This window comes from Rhinopithecus roxellana, chromosome 11, assembly GCF_007565055.1.
Source record: "Rhinopithecus roxellana isolate Shanxi Qingling chromosome 11, ASM756505v1, whole genome shotgun sequence".
In the NCBI taxonomy this organism is placed as follows: Eukaryota; Metazoa; Chordata; class Mammalia; order Primates; family Cercopithecidae; genus Rhinopithecus; species Rhinopithecus roxellana.
In genome coordinates this window covers 61,460,473-61,473,687 of record NC_044559.1, presented here as the reverse complement: position 1 = coordinate 61,473,687, position 13,215 = coordinate 61,460,473, and the positions used below count along the sequence as shown (strand labels likewise).

The 13,215-nt window shown below is 37.5% G+C and overlaps 1 protein-coding gene across 3 annotated transcripts in view; it reads right to left on the bottom strand.

The window, feature by feature from the left end:
* A1CF (APOBEC1 complementation factor) overlaps positions 1–13,215 on the bottom strand; it is an 85,620-nt gene that overhangs the window by 20,589 nt on the left and 51,816 nt on the right. For all 3 annotated transcript variants that reach the window (XM_010373535.1, XM_010373536.1, XM_010373537.1), the window contains 2 exons: positions 6,033–6,197; positions 119–216 (listed from right to left, as the gene is read on the bottom strand). In XM_010373535.1, the coding sequence (XP_010371837.1) occupies positions 119–216; positions 6,033–6,197 (263 nt within the window). The remainder of the gene's footprint in view (positions 1–118; positions 217–6,032; positions 6,198–13,215) is intronic.

The window sequence follows — 13,215 nt, the reverse complement described above, 5'->3', positions numbered from 1 at the left end:
AGGCAGCCATGTCAGAGAAGGCTGGAGTGAGACAGACTTGCAGGACTGTGCTTTTGAATGTAATGTCCACATCAAACTTGGATGGAATCTGCATATTTTTTTCTTTGTTCTACCTTACCTTGCCATTTAAAGCTTTCATAGCCTCAACTGCATCTTCTCGGTTACTGAAGTGCACAAAAGCATAGTCTCGAATTTTCTTCACCCTCTCCACAGCACCTGTAAAATAGAGTGAAGGTTGCCCCGTTAACAAACTTAAGAGAGCCCTGAAAGTGATATATTTTAGCACCTAGCTGCAAATAATATTGGATTTTTTCATGGATATCTCATATTTAAGAAAGGATCTCATCAAGAACATTCAACTGAAGATGTTTTTTTGCAGTTTTAAAAATAAAATTTATATTCTGACTTATTATAATTTGTTATGGATTTGTGCTTTCCACTTCCTAGATTATAAGGTCTCTAAGGGTGGGAATTCCATCTTCCTTTGCATCTTATGTAATGTAAAAGATAGTACCTTTTGCATGGTAAAATGTTTGTTGAGTTGAACTCAATTATTGATCATTTTATAAATACATATTTAGCTGATTACTTTTTTAAGTTTTATGCTTTTCGTGCCAGCAAAATGTCTTTATCTCTTTTGTCTTATGTAATTAACTTTAAATTACTTTTTAAAACTTAAATATTAGGTAACTACAATTCTGACAAGGTAACTGAGATTTAGAGTCCACACAGAGAGGAACTACAACTGTATTCCCTATATCCTTATCCATTAATCTTTAAATAGAAAAGCAAAAAGAAGAAAAAGAAACTTGTTTCCGAAAGAACATCTGGGAACCAAGATAAGTTGCCTGCCTTGCTGTCATAATAGCTAAAGACTGGAAACAATGTAAATATCTACTATTCTACTTTGAGGAATGTCTCATACAGAAACACTCACACACATGTACAAGGATCATGCATAAGGGTATCAATTACAACATTGTTGAAAGAGCAAAAATAAAACAATTTAATGTCTATTTTCATGAGTGATTAAATCTGCTACATTTATACCAACACCAAGGAGTCTATAAAGAAAATAGACCTATATGTGATTACACGGGAAGATTAAATACCTCTCTATTTTTTCTTTTTCAGACAGAGTTTTGCTCTTGTTGCCCAGGCTAGAGTGCAATGGCGTGATCTCAGCTCACTGCAACCTCCGCCTCCCTGGTTCAAGCGATTCTTCTGCCTCAGCCTCCCTAGTAGCTGGGATTACAGGCATGTGCCACCATGTGCCTGGCTAATTTTGTATTTTTAGTAGAGAAGGAGTTTCACCATGTTGATCAGGCTGGTCTTGAACTCCAGACCTCAGGTAATCTGCCCACCTCAGCCTCCCAAAGTATTGGGATTACAGGCATGAGCCACCATACCTGGCCCAAGATCTATTGTTAAGTTTTAAAAAGTTATAAAATAGTAAGTACAATATTATGGCATTTGTGTTTTTAATAATCCCAAACTATATATATGCACAAAATTTAAATACACTCATACAGAAAGCAAACTGAAAAGATAGAGACCAAACTCTTAACAGGGGTTACTTCAGGAATGGGGAGAAAAGTTGGGAAGAATGAAGGGGATTTTCATATTGTAATTGATGTATTTGGCATTTTACAAATATTTGCAAAATTTATTTATGTTATTTGTGTAGAAAACCCAAACAAACCATCTATTTTTATGTAAAGGAACTGCTGAACATGATAGCAACATATAAAAATGAAAAAGATAGTTGTACCGAGATAGTTGGATGTTGTATTTTTAAAATGTTGTTGGTTACTCAATTTTAAAAATAGACCTTTTGCTTAGAGTGAAGGTAAGGTGGAAATTTGTTTAACCACTGTAGTTTAGCATGCCAATTATCTTCTTTTACCCTACACTCACTTGGGTGTACCTTGAGAGTCTAGGGAGACAACATAGGATGAGACATTATTCCAGGGAAAAGAAGATGGGGAAGTCCTTTCTGTACCTATCAAAGTTTCATTATCCTCTTAGATTCAAGGTAACAAAGGTAATTAGAGTTTTTACTCTCCCGCATGGTTCAATGACTAAGAATTATCTTCCTTTGGAATAATAGTGAACCTGTAACATAAGGACAATTTAAAGACATTGTGATACTTCTCTTTACACTCCCTTCAACATTCAACCCTTGACTTCTTATGTCAATGGTTATACAGAGCAAAATTATCTGGCCAGGCTAAGGATAAATAAAGCTCTCTGAGACCATGAAGCATGGGACGTATAATTAACTGAATATCCAATATAGTCTCTTCATTCCTTTCAGTGTCACACGGGGTGATGATCATGACTCAATCCCATGACTCGTTTTTGTAATTGAGAAGAAAGACTGGCCAATGATGACCTTCACCTTTCCAGTCTTTGCACTTTTCCAGTTCATATTTCAATGTCATTCTCCACTTAGACCCCCTGGTCTGTTATCTCCCTGAGAAGAGGACCTGCTTCAGAGACTTTGTGGTATCATCTTCTCCTGGTTCCTGCCTACTGCCTTGGACATAGGAGTTACTCTATAAATACACATGGAATAAGGGAATATTATCAGTTAATTCACAACCCGACTTCTGTCATCTACACCAGTTAGGTGGCATTTCAGATGATAATGAATTTAGATTTTCTGAAATTCTGTTTGCAGATATTTCAAATTATCTTCGCTGTTGGATAATTTCCAGATGCATCTGGTTTTGGAAAATTTGATACTTAAAAATTTAGTCTCATAAAACAGACAAGTTAAAAAGTTAGAGTTTGTGTGATAAAAGTTGGTTTTCTCTACAATAGTATTCACCACATGGCTTATTTTAATATGTTTCTTCTTTAGTGCATAGGAGTTTGTTTAGTAATTGATCCTCATTTGGCAGAGGATGAGTCCATAGAATATGAATGATCATTATTACTCAATCATCCATTAGCAAAGAAGAAAAAGATCCTCTGAAATCATGATGCAAGAAATTGAAAAATTATTGCTGTGTTTATTATCAACTTGTCAGCAACACATAAACCTGAGGAGAAATACACCTGTATGCCAAAGGAAAGGTTATCAGAGGGTCATGGTTCCCCAAGTGTGGTCCCCTGACCAGCAGAATCAGCTTTGTCTGGAAGCTTAATAGAAATGGAAATCCTTGAGCCTACCCATGATGGGCCATGCAATCAGCGATTTAACATGCACTTCAGGTGATTCTAATAGTGCTAAACTCTTGTAGGAAGATCAGATTTTGTAGAATGACTATAATTGGAAATTCAGCAGATACCCTTAGGCTACAGTGGGGAAGAACAAACCATCTTCAGATCCCAATTTTTGTTCTAATTATCATTTGTGTCTCTGAGTGGCAATATAGTATTATTCAAGCTCATCATGGTTAAAATGATACGTGGTCAAATATTTTGAGGTAATATGTAGGTTCCTCTGAGGGACCTAAACTTTAAATGGAATTTTTAAAGAGTCATTTTCCTGTTTCTTTCTATAAATTTTTCTAGGTAAGTATAGCCTTGGCACAGTACATACTTTCCAAGATAAAACAAACTAGTTAGCTCTGACTTTTCCCTCTCAATGCAGCAGATGTCTGCTAGTTGTTCACCTTCAGCAATTCATATTTTTTTTTGCAGAGGGCCAGGAAGAACAAGCCACACATCATTATATAGCCCTGAGAGTTGTGCCACCAGCTGCAGACTATGACCTGAAATCTCTGGACACACTTTAGTCCCAAGAAGAAAGAGAAAGTGAGAGAGCAAGCAACAGAGAGATATGTGACGTTCATTATTTTCATGATAATTAGTAGGATCCGGGCACACATGTCTCTTCACTATATGCCAATACACAGACTGGGAAAGCTAATGACCAGGGCCTAGGAAAGGAAGCAGCCTTTTAGTAGTTTCTCATTCTAGCCCTTGGCAAAAAAAAAAAAAAAGGGTGCTGTTTTAATTAGATAAAAATAAGAAGTATTATTCACTCTGGGAAGGTAGAAAGTCAACATGCAATGAGGGGAGAATAGTGAGCAATATTTGTACACACACGTTATGGTTCCTATGTCTACAACTGCATCAACATTCAGATCTCAGCTTAGTTGTCACTTCGAAACACAAATCTTCTCTTCACTCCAAGAGTAGTCTGTCTAAGATGTATTTTTTCTGGAATTTCTTAAACTTTTTCCACACACACATCATACTTGTTGGTTCCTTCCACAGTGCCTCACACATAGGAGCTACTGAAGGAAAGACAGTTGAATGAATGAGTGAGTGAATGGAATAAAGATTGGGCATGAGAGTATTAAAGTTTTTAAGAACATGTCCTTTACCAGATTCGAGTTCAAATCCAGGATCTGCCACCTGCTAGCTGTGTGACCCTGGGCAAACCACTTAACTACTCTGGGTCCTGGTTTTCTTATCTATAAAGTAATGGAATTCATAAAGCAACCTGTATTATAGAGTTGTGATGAATAAATGACACATGCTGTGAAAGTGCCCACTGCAATACTTGGCACACAGTACGGTAGTCCGTCGTTTGCAGTTTCTAGCTTAGTCATGGATTCACAGCTGTTGGTGTGGAGCCACACCATCACACTAATATTTCAGGGAAGGCAGAGTTCTTGAGGCTGGAGAAAGATCCTTGGTGAGTCTTTCAAAATGGAGCAGTGACATCCTTACTGAATATCCTTCAGAGCAAATCATCAGCTTATCATTCTATTTATCTGAAATAGCACCCAGAGTTGGAAACAGACAATGTGAGTATGTGTAAGTGAATATTCTCAGGCGGCTTTAACATGACAGTACCATGGCCTATGCTTATTAACAACCTAGAGAATTTGCCAGGAGGCTGGGACATTCTCAGTTATGAAAGGATATTACTACTATGATAACCCTAAGCCACTACTGCCCAGAGTATGTTTAAAGACACAGTAATCCCACAAGATGATGTGCCAAAAAAGAGCAGTCATGTTTCAGAAAATTGAAAAATGAAGCTTTCTGTATCTTGGAGAATTTCAAAGCATGTCAGAAGGCTAAAGACTCTGGTAAGTTCCATAATGAAGAAATTAATTTAATTTTGCAGAATCTGGTGTTTACAAGCTTATTTGACCATGCAGCCCTTTTATCAGTAACATCTACCAAAAGATTGTAGAATTAATGTTCTGAACTGTTTTTGGGAAATGGTAATTTGCACATTGTTTCTTGAAATGCTCTACCTCTCTCAGTGTTGTAGCTCCTACATGGAGAAGAAAGAGATGGGGAGTCAATCTGATGGCTTAGAATTGATACTGAAAAGTATTGGCAAGATGAGTAGCAACTATCCCCTTCCACCTTCCCTCTATTCCTTTCCCTTCCTCTTCATTTAAACGAGGTTCCTAGGATTGTCACCTTTTTACTAACGTCACAAGTGGATTCCATTAGGCCAGTGGTTCTAAACTGGGGGCAATTTTGCCCATCCATAGAGTATATTTTGCAATGTCTGAAGGCATTTTTGATTATTACATCTTGGAGGTTGCTACCGGTATCTAACAGGGAGGGGCCTGGGATGCTGCTAAACATTCTACAAACCACTGGACAGACCCACACAGCCAAGAATGACCTGTTCCAAAATATCAACAGTGGTGAGGCTGAGAAACCCTGCATCAGACACATCGTTACGGCATGCATTCTTTATTACAGTAAATATTTATTGAGCAATCATTGTACCCCAGAGCTTAAATGTCTGAGGAAGGAGGAAACAATAAGAAGGGAAAAAAACTCTTGAAATTGATAGTTTAGTGAAGAAAATAGGTATTCATTAAATAATCACATAGATAAATATAAAATTATAATATTGATAAATATTATAGGACCATATGGCTTGATTTTCTAATCCAAAGTTAGGAACATAGTTTGAGAGGTTTGCATGCAATTATGAGATGAGCTAAATAAAAGCATTTCTACTTAATGTTATGGGAAGTCATCTCAAGCATAGGTGCTTTTAAAGAATGTTTTGAAAAACTAATCTTGTATATATGTCCTACCTGGTTTGATATTGTTGAATTCCTTTTCAATCATCTCTTCAGAGGTAGACAGCATAAGATTTCTTACATATAGGATTTTCACTGAAGACATTGTATCTTCATCAACTTCTACTTCTGGCTCTGCCCAGTCTACTGCAATAGGATGTCCCCATAACTGAATTCTTCCTGTTGAAAATGATGACAATTATGATGAATTATGTAGAAATCAGGACAACATCATCTCAGTTTATACCGATGGTCTTTTAAATTGGCCTGACCCTTGAGGTCTTAAATGAGCAAGAAGACCGTTAAAATTGGTGAGTATTGATCTTAAGAGACATTCCAAATAAATGGAGTAACTGACTAGAAGGGAGTTCTGTGTGACCAGTGACTTGTTGTAACTATTGATTATAAAGGGAACCAGGATGCGGTTTGAGGTTGAACGGAAATGAGGCAGCAGAGGGCACATTTGGCTCTCACAACAACACTCATCGGATGAAGGTAGTCACTTAAGGTAAGATAGCAAAAGGGAGAAAGGAAAAGTATGGATTTAGGGCCCAGATATAGAGTCTGACTCCACAGAACATTGAGAAGGTTACTAGGAAGAGTATTTACTGCTGTTTGAATCTGTGTTGTTAATTAGGCTAGGTACCACAATTGAGATGTTCAAAAAATGGTGTTTCGGCAAAGGTGGGTGGGGCTCAGGCATCCTTAGCTTGTTTTCTGTCCCTCACACTTGGTCAAGGCTTAGACCAGCTGTGTTCCCTCTTAATCCTCTTTCACAACATGAATAAATCTGGAATCTGGAGACTTTTTAAAAAAAAATTCCTAATTAAGAAGACAGATGACAAGCAATGGAAGAGTCTTTGATGAAAAATTTAACTCTTCTGAAAAGGGTAGTTGTTCTCCATGGCTACATATATATTTGTATTACTATAAACACATTTTATTGAGTGTCTTGTACTGTACCATCTGTTTTTCATGTGCTATCTCAGTTCCTTCTCACAGTAACCCTGTGGGGAAGTGAATGACTCCCAATTTTACAGAATGGGAAATGAGCTTTAGAGAGGATAACTTTCCCAGATCTGTTCTACTTAACCACCTCCCCCTTTATTTGTTGTTGTTTTGGTTTGGTTTTTTGGTGACTCTGCTCCTGTACCCCTACACAGTGCAGATCTTGTTGAAGTGATGAGAGGGGAGTGAGAGTCAACCCAAGTTCTAAATTTGATTGGAAATCTAGTTTGATTTTTATTCATTGTTTGGGAATAAACTTTATCCCGTAAGCAATACAAAGCTTGAGAGAACAAAGTCAGGAATTCTCAGTATTGGTAAGGGTTTATTTGTTTAATTACTACACGTGGGAAGCAATTATTTTCAATAAGAATGCATCTTTATATTCCTTGAAAAGCAGTCAATAAAAGTGTCTGTGGCACTGGCATTCTAAAACCCAAATGAAGAATAGGCATGTCTTAAGAGATAACTGACCTTAGAGAAGCTGGCTCTTGTTACCCTAGCTGTGACCATCTTGTTCTGTATTGCATTCCAGGGGATAGTTTTCTTCATTACTCTCTTCCCTTCCCCTTTTATGCTTTACCTTAGACTTTTTTTGTTTGTGTTATCCCAAGATCCCCAAGATCCCCAAGGCTCCCATGTAACTCTGGTTTTGGTAGCTCTGGTTTTGGCCAGGCTCATCCTTGGCCTCATATTGGGTGAGGTTTAAAAAATAATGAAACCTGGATTCCACCCAATGATGTGCTAGAACCAGTTCTTCTCTACTTGCAAAAATAGATTATTTTTGCATTTTTCCTTCCAAGCTTTTTAAAGGTATGATTAATCAAAATTGCATCTATTTATGGTATACAACATGATGTTTTGATACATGTATACATTGTAAAATGATTAAATGAAGGTAATTAACATATCTATCACCTCACATGCTTTTTTTTGTGGTGATAACATTTAAGATCTACTCCCTTAGCAATTTTTGAGTATACAAATACATTAACTATAGTCATATTATACAATAGATTTCCAGAAATTATTCATTTTAATGGAAACTTTGTATCATTTGACCAATATCTCTCCATACCTCTGCCTCCAGCCCTGGTAACCACCATTCAACACTGTGCTTATATGAATTCAACTTTTTAGATTCCACATATAAGTGAGATTATGCAATATTTGTCTTTCTGTGTCTGGCTTATTTCACTTAATATAATGTGCTCCAGGTTCACCCATGTTGTTGCAAATGACAGAATTTCCTTCTTTGTAAATACTGAATAATATTCCATTGTAACTAATAAGCTCAGTACAGCTGTAAAATACAAAACTAACATACATAAATACGTAGCCTTTCTGTACACTAACAACAAGAAATCAAGAAAACTGAAAAAGAAATAAAGAAAACAGTCTCATTTATAATACCATCCCCCCACAAAAATACTTAGAAATAAATTTAACCAAGATGAAAGATCTGTATACCTAAAACTATAAAATATTGATAAAAAATTAAAGAAGAAACAAATAAATGGAAAAATAGCCTATGTTCATGGATTGGAGGCATTATTATTGTTAAAAGGTCCACGCTACCCAGAGCAATCTACAGATTCCATGCAATCTCTATCGAAAATCCCGTGATGTTTTTCACAGAAATAGAAAATACGATTCTAAAATTTGTATGGGGCCACAAAAGACCTTAGTCAAAGAAATCTGAACCAAAAGAACAAAGCTGGGGTCATCACGCTACTTGATTTCAAAATATGCTACAAAGCTGTAGTAATCGAAAGAGTGTGATACTGACATAAAAACAGACATTTAGGCCAGTGAAACAAAATAGAGTCCAGAAATAAATCCACACACTTAAGGTCAACTGATCTTTGCAAAGATGCCAAGAACACACAATGGTGAAGGAACAGCCTCTTCAACAAATGATGTAAGGAAAATTGGATATCCATATGCAGAAGAATGAAATGGGACCCTTATCTTACAACATACACATAAGCCTAGTTAAAATGGAATAAAGATTTAAATGTAAGACCTGAAACAGTAAAACTACTAGAAAGAAACAATAAGGGAAAATTTCTTGACATTGGTCTGGGCAATTATTTCTCGGCTATAACCCCCAAAGCACAGGCAACAAAAGCAAAAATAGATGAATGGGATTGCATCAAACTAAAGTTTCTGCACAGCAAAGGAAACAATCAGTGGAGGAAAGAGATAACCTAAGGAATGGGAAAAAATATTTACAAAGCATACATTCGATAAGGAGTTAATATCCCAAATATATAAATAACTCAAACAATCAATAGTAGGAAAACAAATAACCGAATTAAAAATGGGCAAAAGACCAGGTGTGGTGGCTCATGCCTGTAATCCCACCACTTTGGGAGGCCAAGGCCAGTGGATCATCTGAGGTCAGGAGTTCAACACCAGCCTGGCCAAAATGGAGAAACCCCATCTCTACTAAAAACACAAAATTAGCCAGGTGTGGTGGCGCATACCTGTAATCCCAGCTACTCAGGAGGCTGAGGCAGGAAAATCACTTGAACCCGGGAGGCAGAGGTTGCAGTGAGCCAATATCATGCCATTGCACTCTAGCCTGGGCAATAAGAGTGAAACTCTGTCTCAAAAATTAAAAAAAAGTCAATGGATTTGAATAGACATATCTCAAAAGAAGACATATAAATGGCCAACAGGTATATGAAAAAATGCTCAACATCCCTAATCAGGAAAATATAAATCAAAACTAAAATGAGTTATCACCTCACACCTGGTAGAATGGCCATTAAGAAAAAGATCAAAGATAATGTTTTCAAGGATTTGAAGAAATGAGAATACTTGCATACTGTTGATGGGAATGTAAGTTGGTACAGCCACTATGGAAAATAATATGCAGGTTCCTCAAAGAAATAAAAATAGAGCTACCATATGATCCTGCAGTCACCATACTGGGTATTTATTCTTCCCAAATGAAATCATTATGTTAAAGAGATACCTGCATTCCCATGTTTATGGAAGCATGATTCACAATTACCATGGTATAGAATCAACCTAAATGTTCATCAACAGATAAATAGACAAAGAAAGTATCAGAATTTTATGAGCCAGTTAAAGCCACATTGGTAACTTGAAATCAGCCACAGTGGGAGTGTTAATACCATGGAAATTGGCGAATGCTACAAATCAGGGCTTTTGTTTTTTTCTCTAGGAGCTGGCTGTTAAAGATTTACCAGCTCATTACTGACCTCCAGACTGCCCTTCCCAATTCTGATATAAGTGGGCTGGATCTCAGGAGTTTTACAAGTAGCTTAGTTAATTCTAAAATGCAGCTACAGTTGAGTACTACTGCTCTAGCTTTAGTCTTCTCAGAAACTAGGACCATGAACTGCTGCATAAGGCTAAGAGAACAGACATGAGAGTAAATATAGGGAGCAGTGATTTCCACCAATATCCTTGTGAAGGCCTCTAGTGAAAGCGAGTGTTACAGAGTGATTTGAGAACACGAACTTGAAGTAAGACAAGTTCAAATGTCAGAACACTGATCCTGGCTAGAAAACATATCCTTTCTAACATCAGTTTCCTTATCTACAACCTACTATTGTTGTGAGGTCAAGAAAAGATGATGCAGATAAGACTTAATAACTTTTAAATGATGATTCAACAATACACTCTCCTCTTAATAATTTTTCCTGTTTTTGTGTATGGTTTTCTCAGAATATGCACTCTTCGAGTGCAATGGTTAGGTACTTTTTTTTTTTTTTTTTTTTTTTTTTTTTTTTTTTTTAGAATCTCTCATGTCATTCAGAAGGGAGCAATATATGTTCTAGATGCTTAATAAATATTTACTGACTGAGTGATTCCCAGGTATTCCTATTTACATGCCATGAAGATGATACCCAGTATCATTAGCTAATAGATTTAGCCATGAATCACACAATTTGACTGAAGAATAGAATCATCTGGAAAACTTAAAACACCAGTTCCCTAACTTTATATTCCAGTGAGGCAGATTCAGTTGATTAGAGACTGACATGGGTACTAATATTGTTTGAAAACATCAGGTAATTCCAATGTGCAGCCTAGGATGGAAAATCATTGATTCAAATCATGGGTTTTCAAATGTGCAGTCCTGGGAGCAGTAGTATCCTGGGAGCTTGTTGTAAATGCAGATTACCTGGCCTGACACCATACCTACTGAATCAAGAACTCTGGTGGTGGGATCTAGCAATCTGTGCTAGAACAAGCCCTCCAGGTGATGCTGATGCAGCCTGACGTTGAGAATCACTGCCAGGACTTTTCTTCAGAGCATTCTTAGAATGCCTTTCTAGTTTCTGAGTGGGATGCAGCAACTTCGTCCTGTAAAGAGCTCAGTAAAGGTGAGATTTGTCAAGGGGGAACTTCCACTGTTTAGAGAGGAGGTAACTGGCTGAGGAGCAGTTACATCCCTTTAGACAACCATTGTCTCTGTCTCCAAGTCTGGGTCAATTAAGAAAGAAAAGTTTCTTGTTGTCTTCACTTATCATTTTTTCTCAACAGTCTCCTTGTTCTTTTAAACTAGCTTCTCAAAGGGTTGGCAATTACAGAATTCCTTTGTCGTGGGTGAGTCTGCAATGGGGTAACCCGTAGAGTGATCCAAATGGGTGATAGGTTTTGTTCTGAGATCTCATTAGAGGCGAAGGAGTTTGCTCTGGCTGGCTTACTCACCACTGTGCCTCATCTTGTTAGTTTGCTGATGAGTTAGTTGCTGACTAAAATCCAGCTGAATGAAATCCACCTGAGACTGGCTCAAAGGGCCATAGGTAAGGGAGTTGCATTGGATCATGGTGAATATGAGTAGTGGATGGGGAGGGGAGGTAGCCTCCCTATGGTGTATCCTGGACAGAGAATCCACAAGGAAAAGTCAGGACTGTGCTTGAGAATTTCTAAGCTTATCTGATAGGCCCTGGCCAGCCCAGTCAGCTTGACTTACATAAAGAAGTTCCTTTAGTGGGCCAATGTGCCATTCTCTTTGAAGAGATGGGGAAGCTTTCAGGAGGTTGAGCTTCTCCGGGATTACTGGATTGTCTTGACCCTGGAAACTGTCTTTCACCTGTTTTGGACCCTCTTTCACCTACCTACTCCCCCACACCCAAAATTATTTCACATATCTGTTTTTACAGATAATGAACAGCTTCCTACATTGAGGGAGGAAAGTGACTAATTCGGGCTGGAATACTGGAGGAAGGTTTCTCAAGAAGGTGCTGGCTGAACTGGGGTGAATGTCACAAGTGAAGGAGGGGCAGGTATTCCTAGTAGAGGATATAGCATTAGGAATAAAGGAGACAGACATAAGCATGGAAGTGTCTAGGCCATTGCGTTGTCTGTCCAGATAGAAGGAAGAGTTTTATTGGGAAATAGAAGGTAGCAAATATGGTCATAAATGACCAGGAAATGAATAAAAGGTCTTGAATAATGAAATCACATACTTAGTTCTTATACACAACAAGGAGTTATGAATATTTTTGAACTGGCCAGTTAGTGACAGACATCATTCAGCCTATAGATAGAGATTGAATTCCTACTGTTTGCAAGAAGGTATTGAAAGGATAATAGAATATTTTGGAAACATTAATCTGGTGGTAATGTTCAGGATAGAGAAGTGGGAGGGTGGGGCACATGGAAGAGAAAGCAGAGCTGGGAGAATAATTAGATCTTGAAAAAAATTACATAAGGTTTAGAATATGTGTGTTTATACTTCAGTGGTGGCCTGAGAACAGGATGGATACAAAAGACTTTTCAATGGTAGAGTTGTCGATGTTGAAGAAGAAAGAAGAATTGAAGTAGATAGCAAAATATTATATCCAGGTCACCAAAAAGTATGTCCCTATGAGGAGTGTTAGTGAGTCTATCTATGGACCTGTGATTTTGATGACTTGACTGCTGGCCAGTGAAGAGTGAAGAAGTTGTGAATGAAAGACTCAACATTAAAAATATCTACTTCTGTAAAAGATTCAGCAATCTTTGGAACTGTCTCCTTTTTTTTCACTTTAAGTTGCCTTCATGAAGGTATTATTGAAAGATCTTCCCCAAGCTAGAATCTGTCTCCTAGTTTTGAAGATATCTAGGGGGCTGATCTAGTATTGGTTTGTTTTGAAGAGTGTGTACAAAGGCAACATGAATGTAGACGTCTTTGTTGTGGTGGTTTTGTTTTGAATTCTGGTGGCTC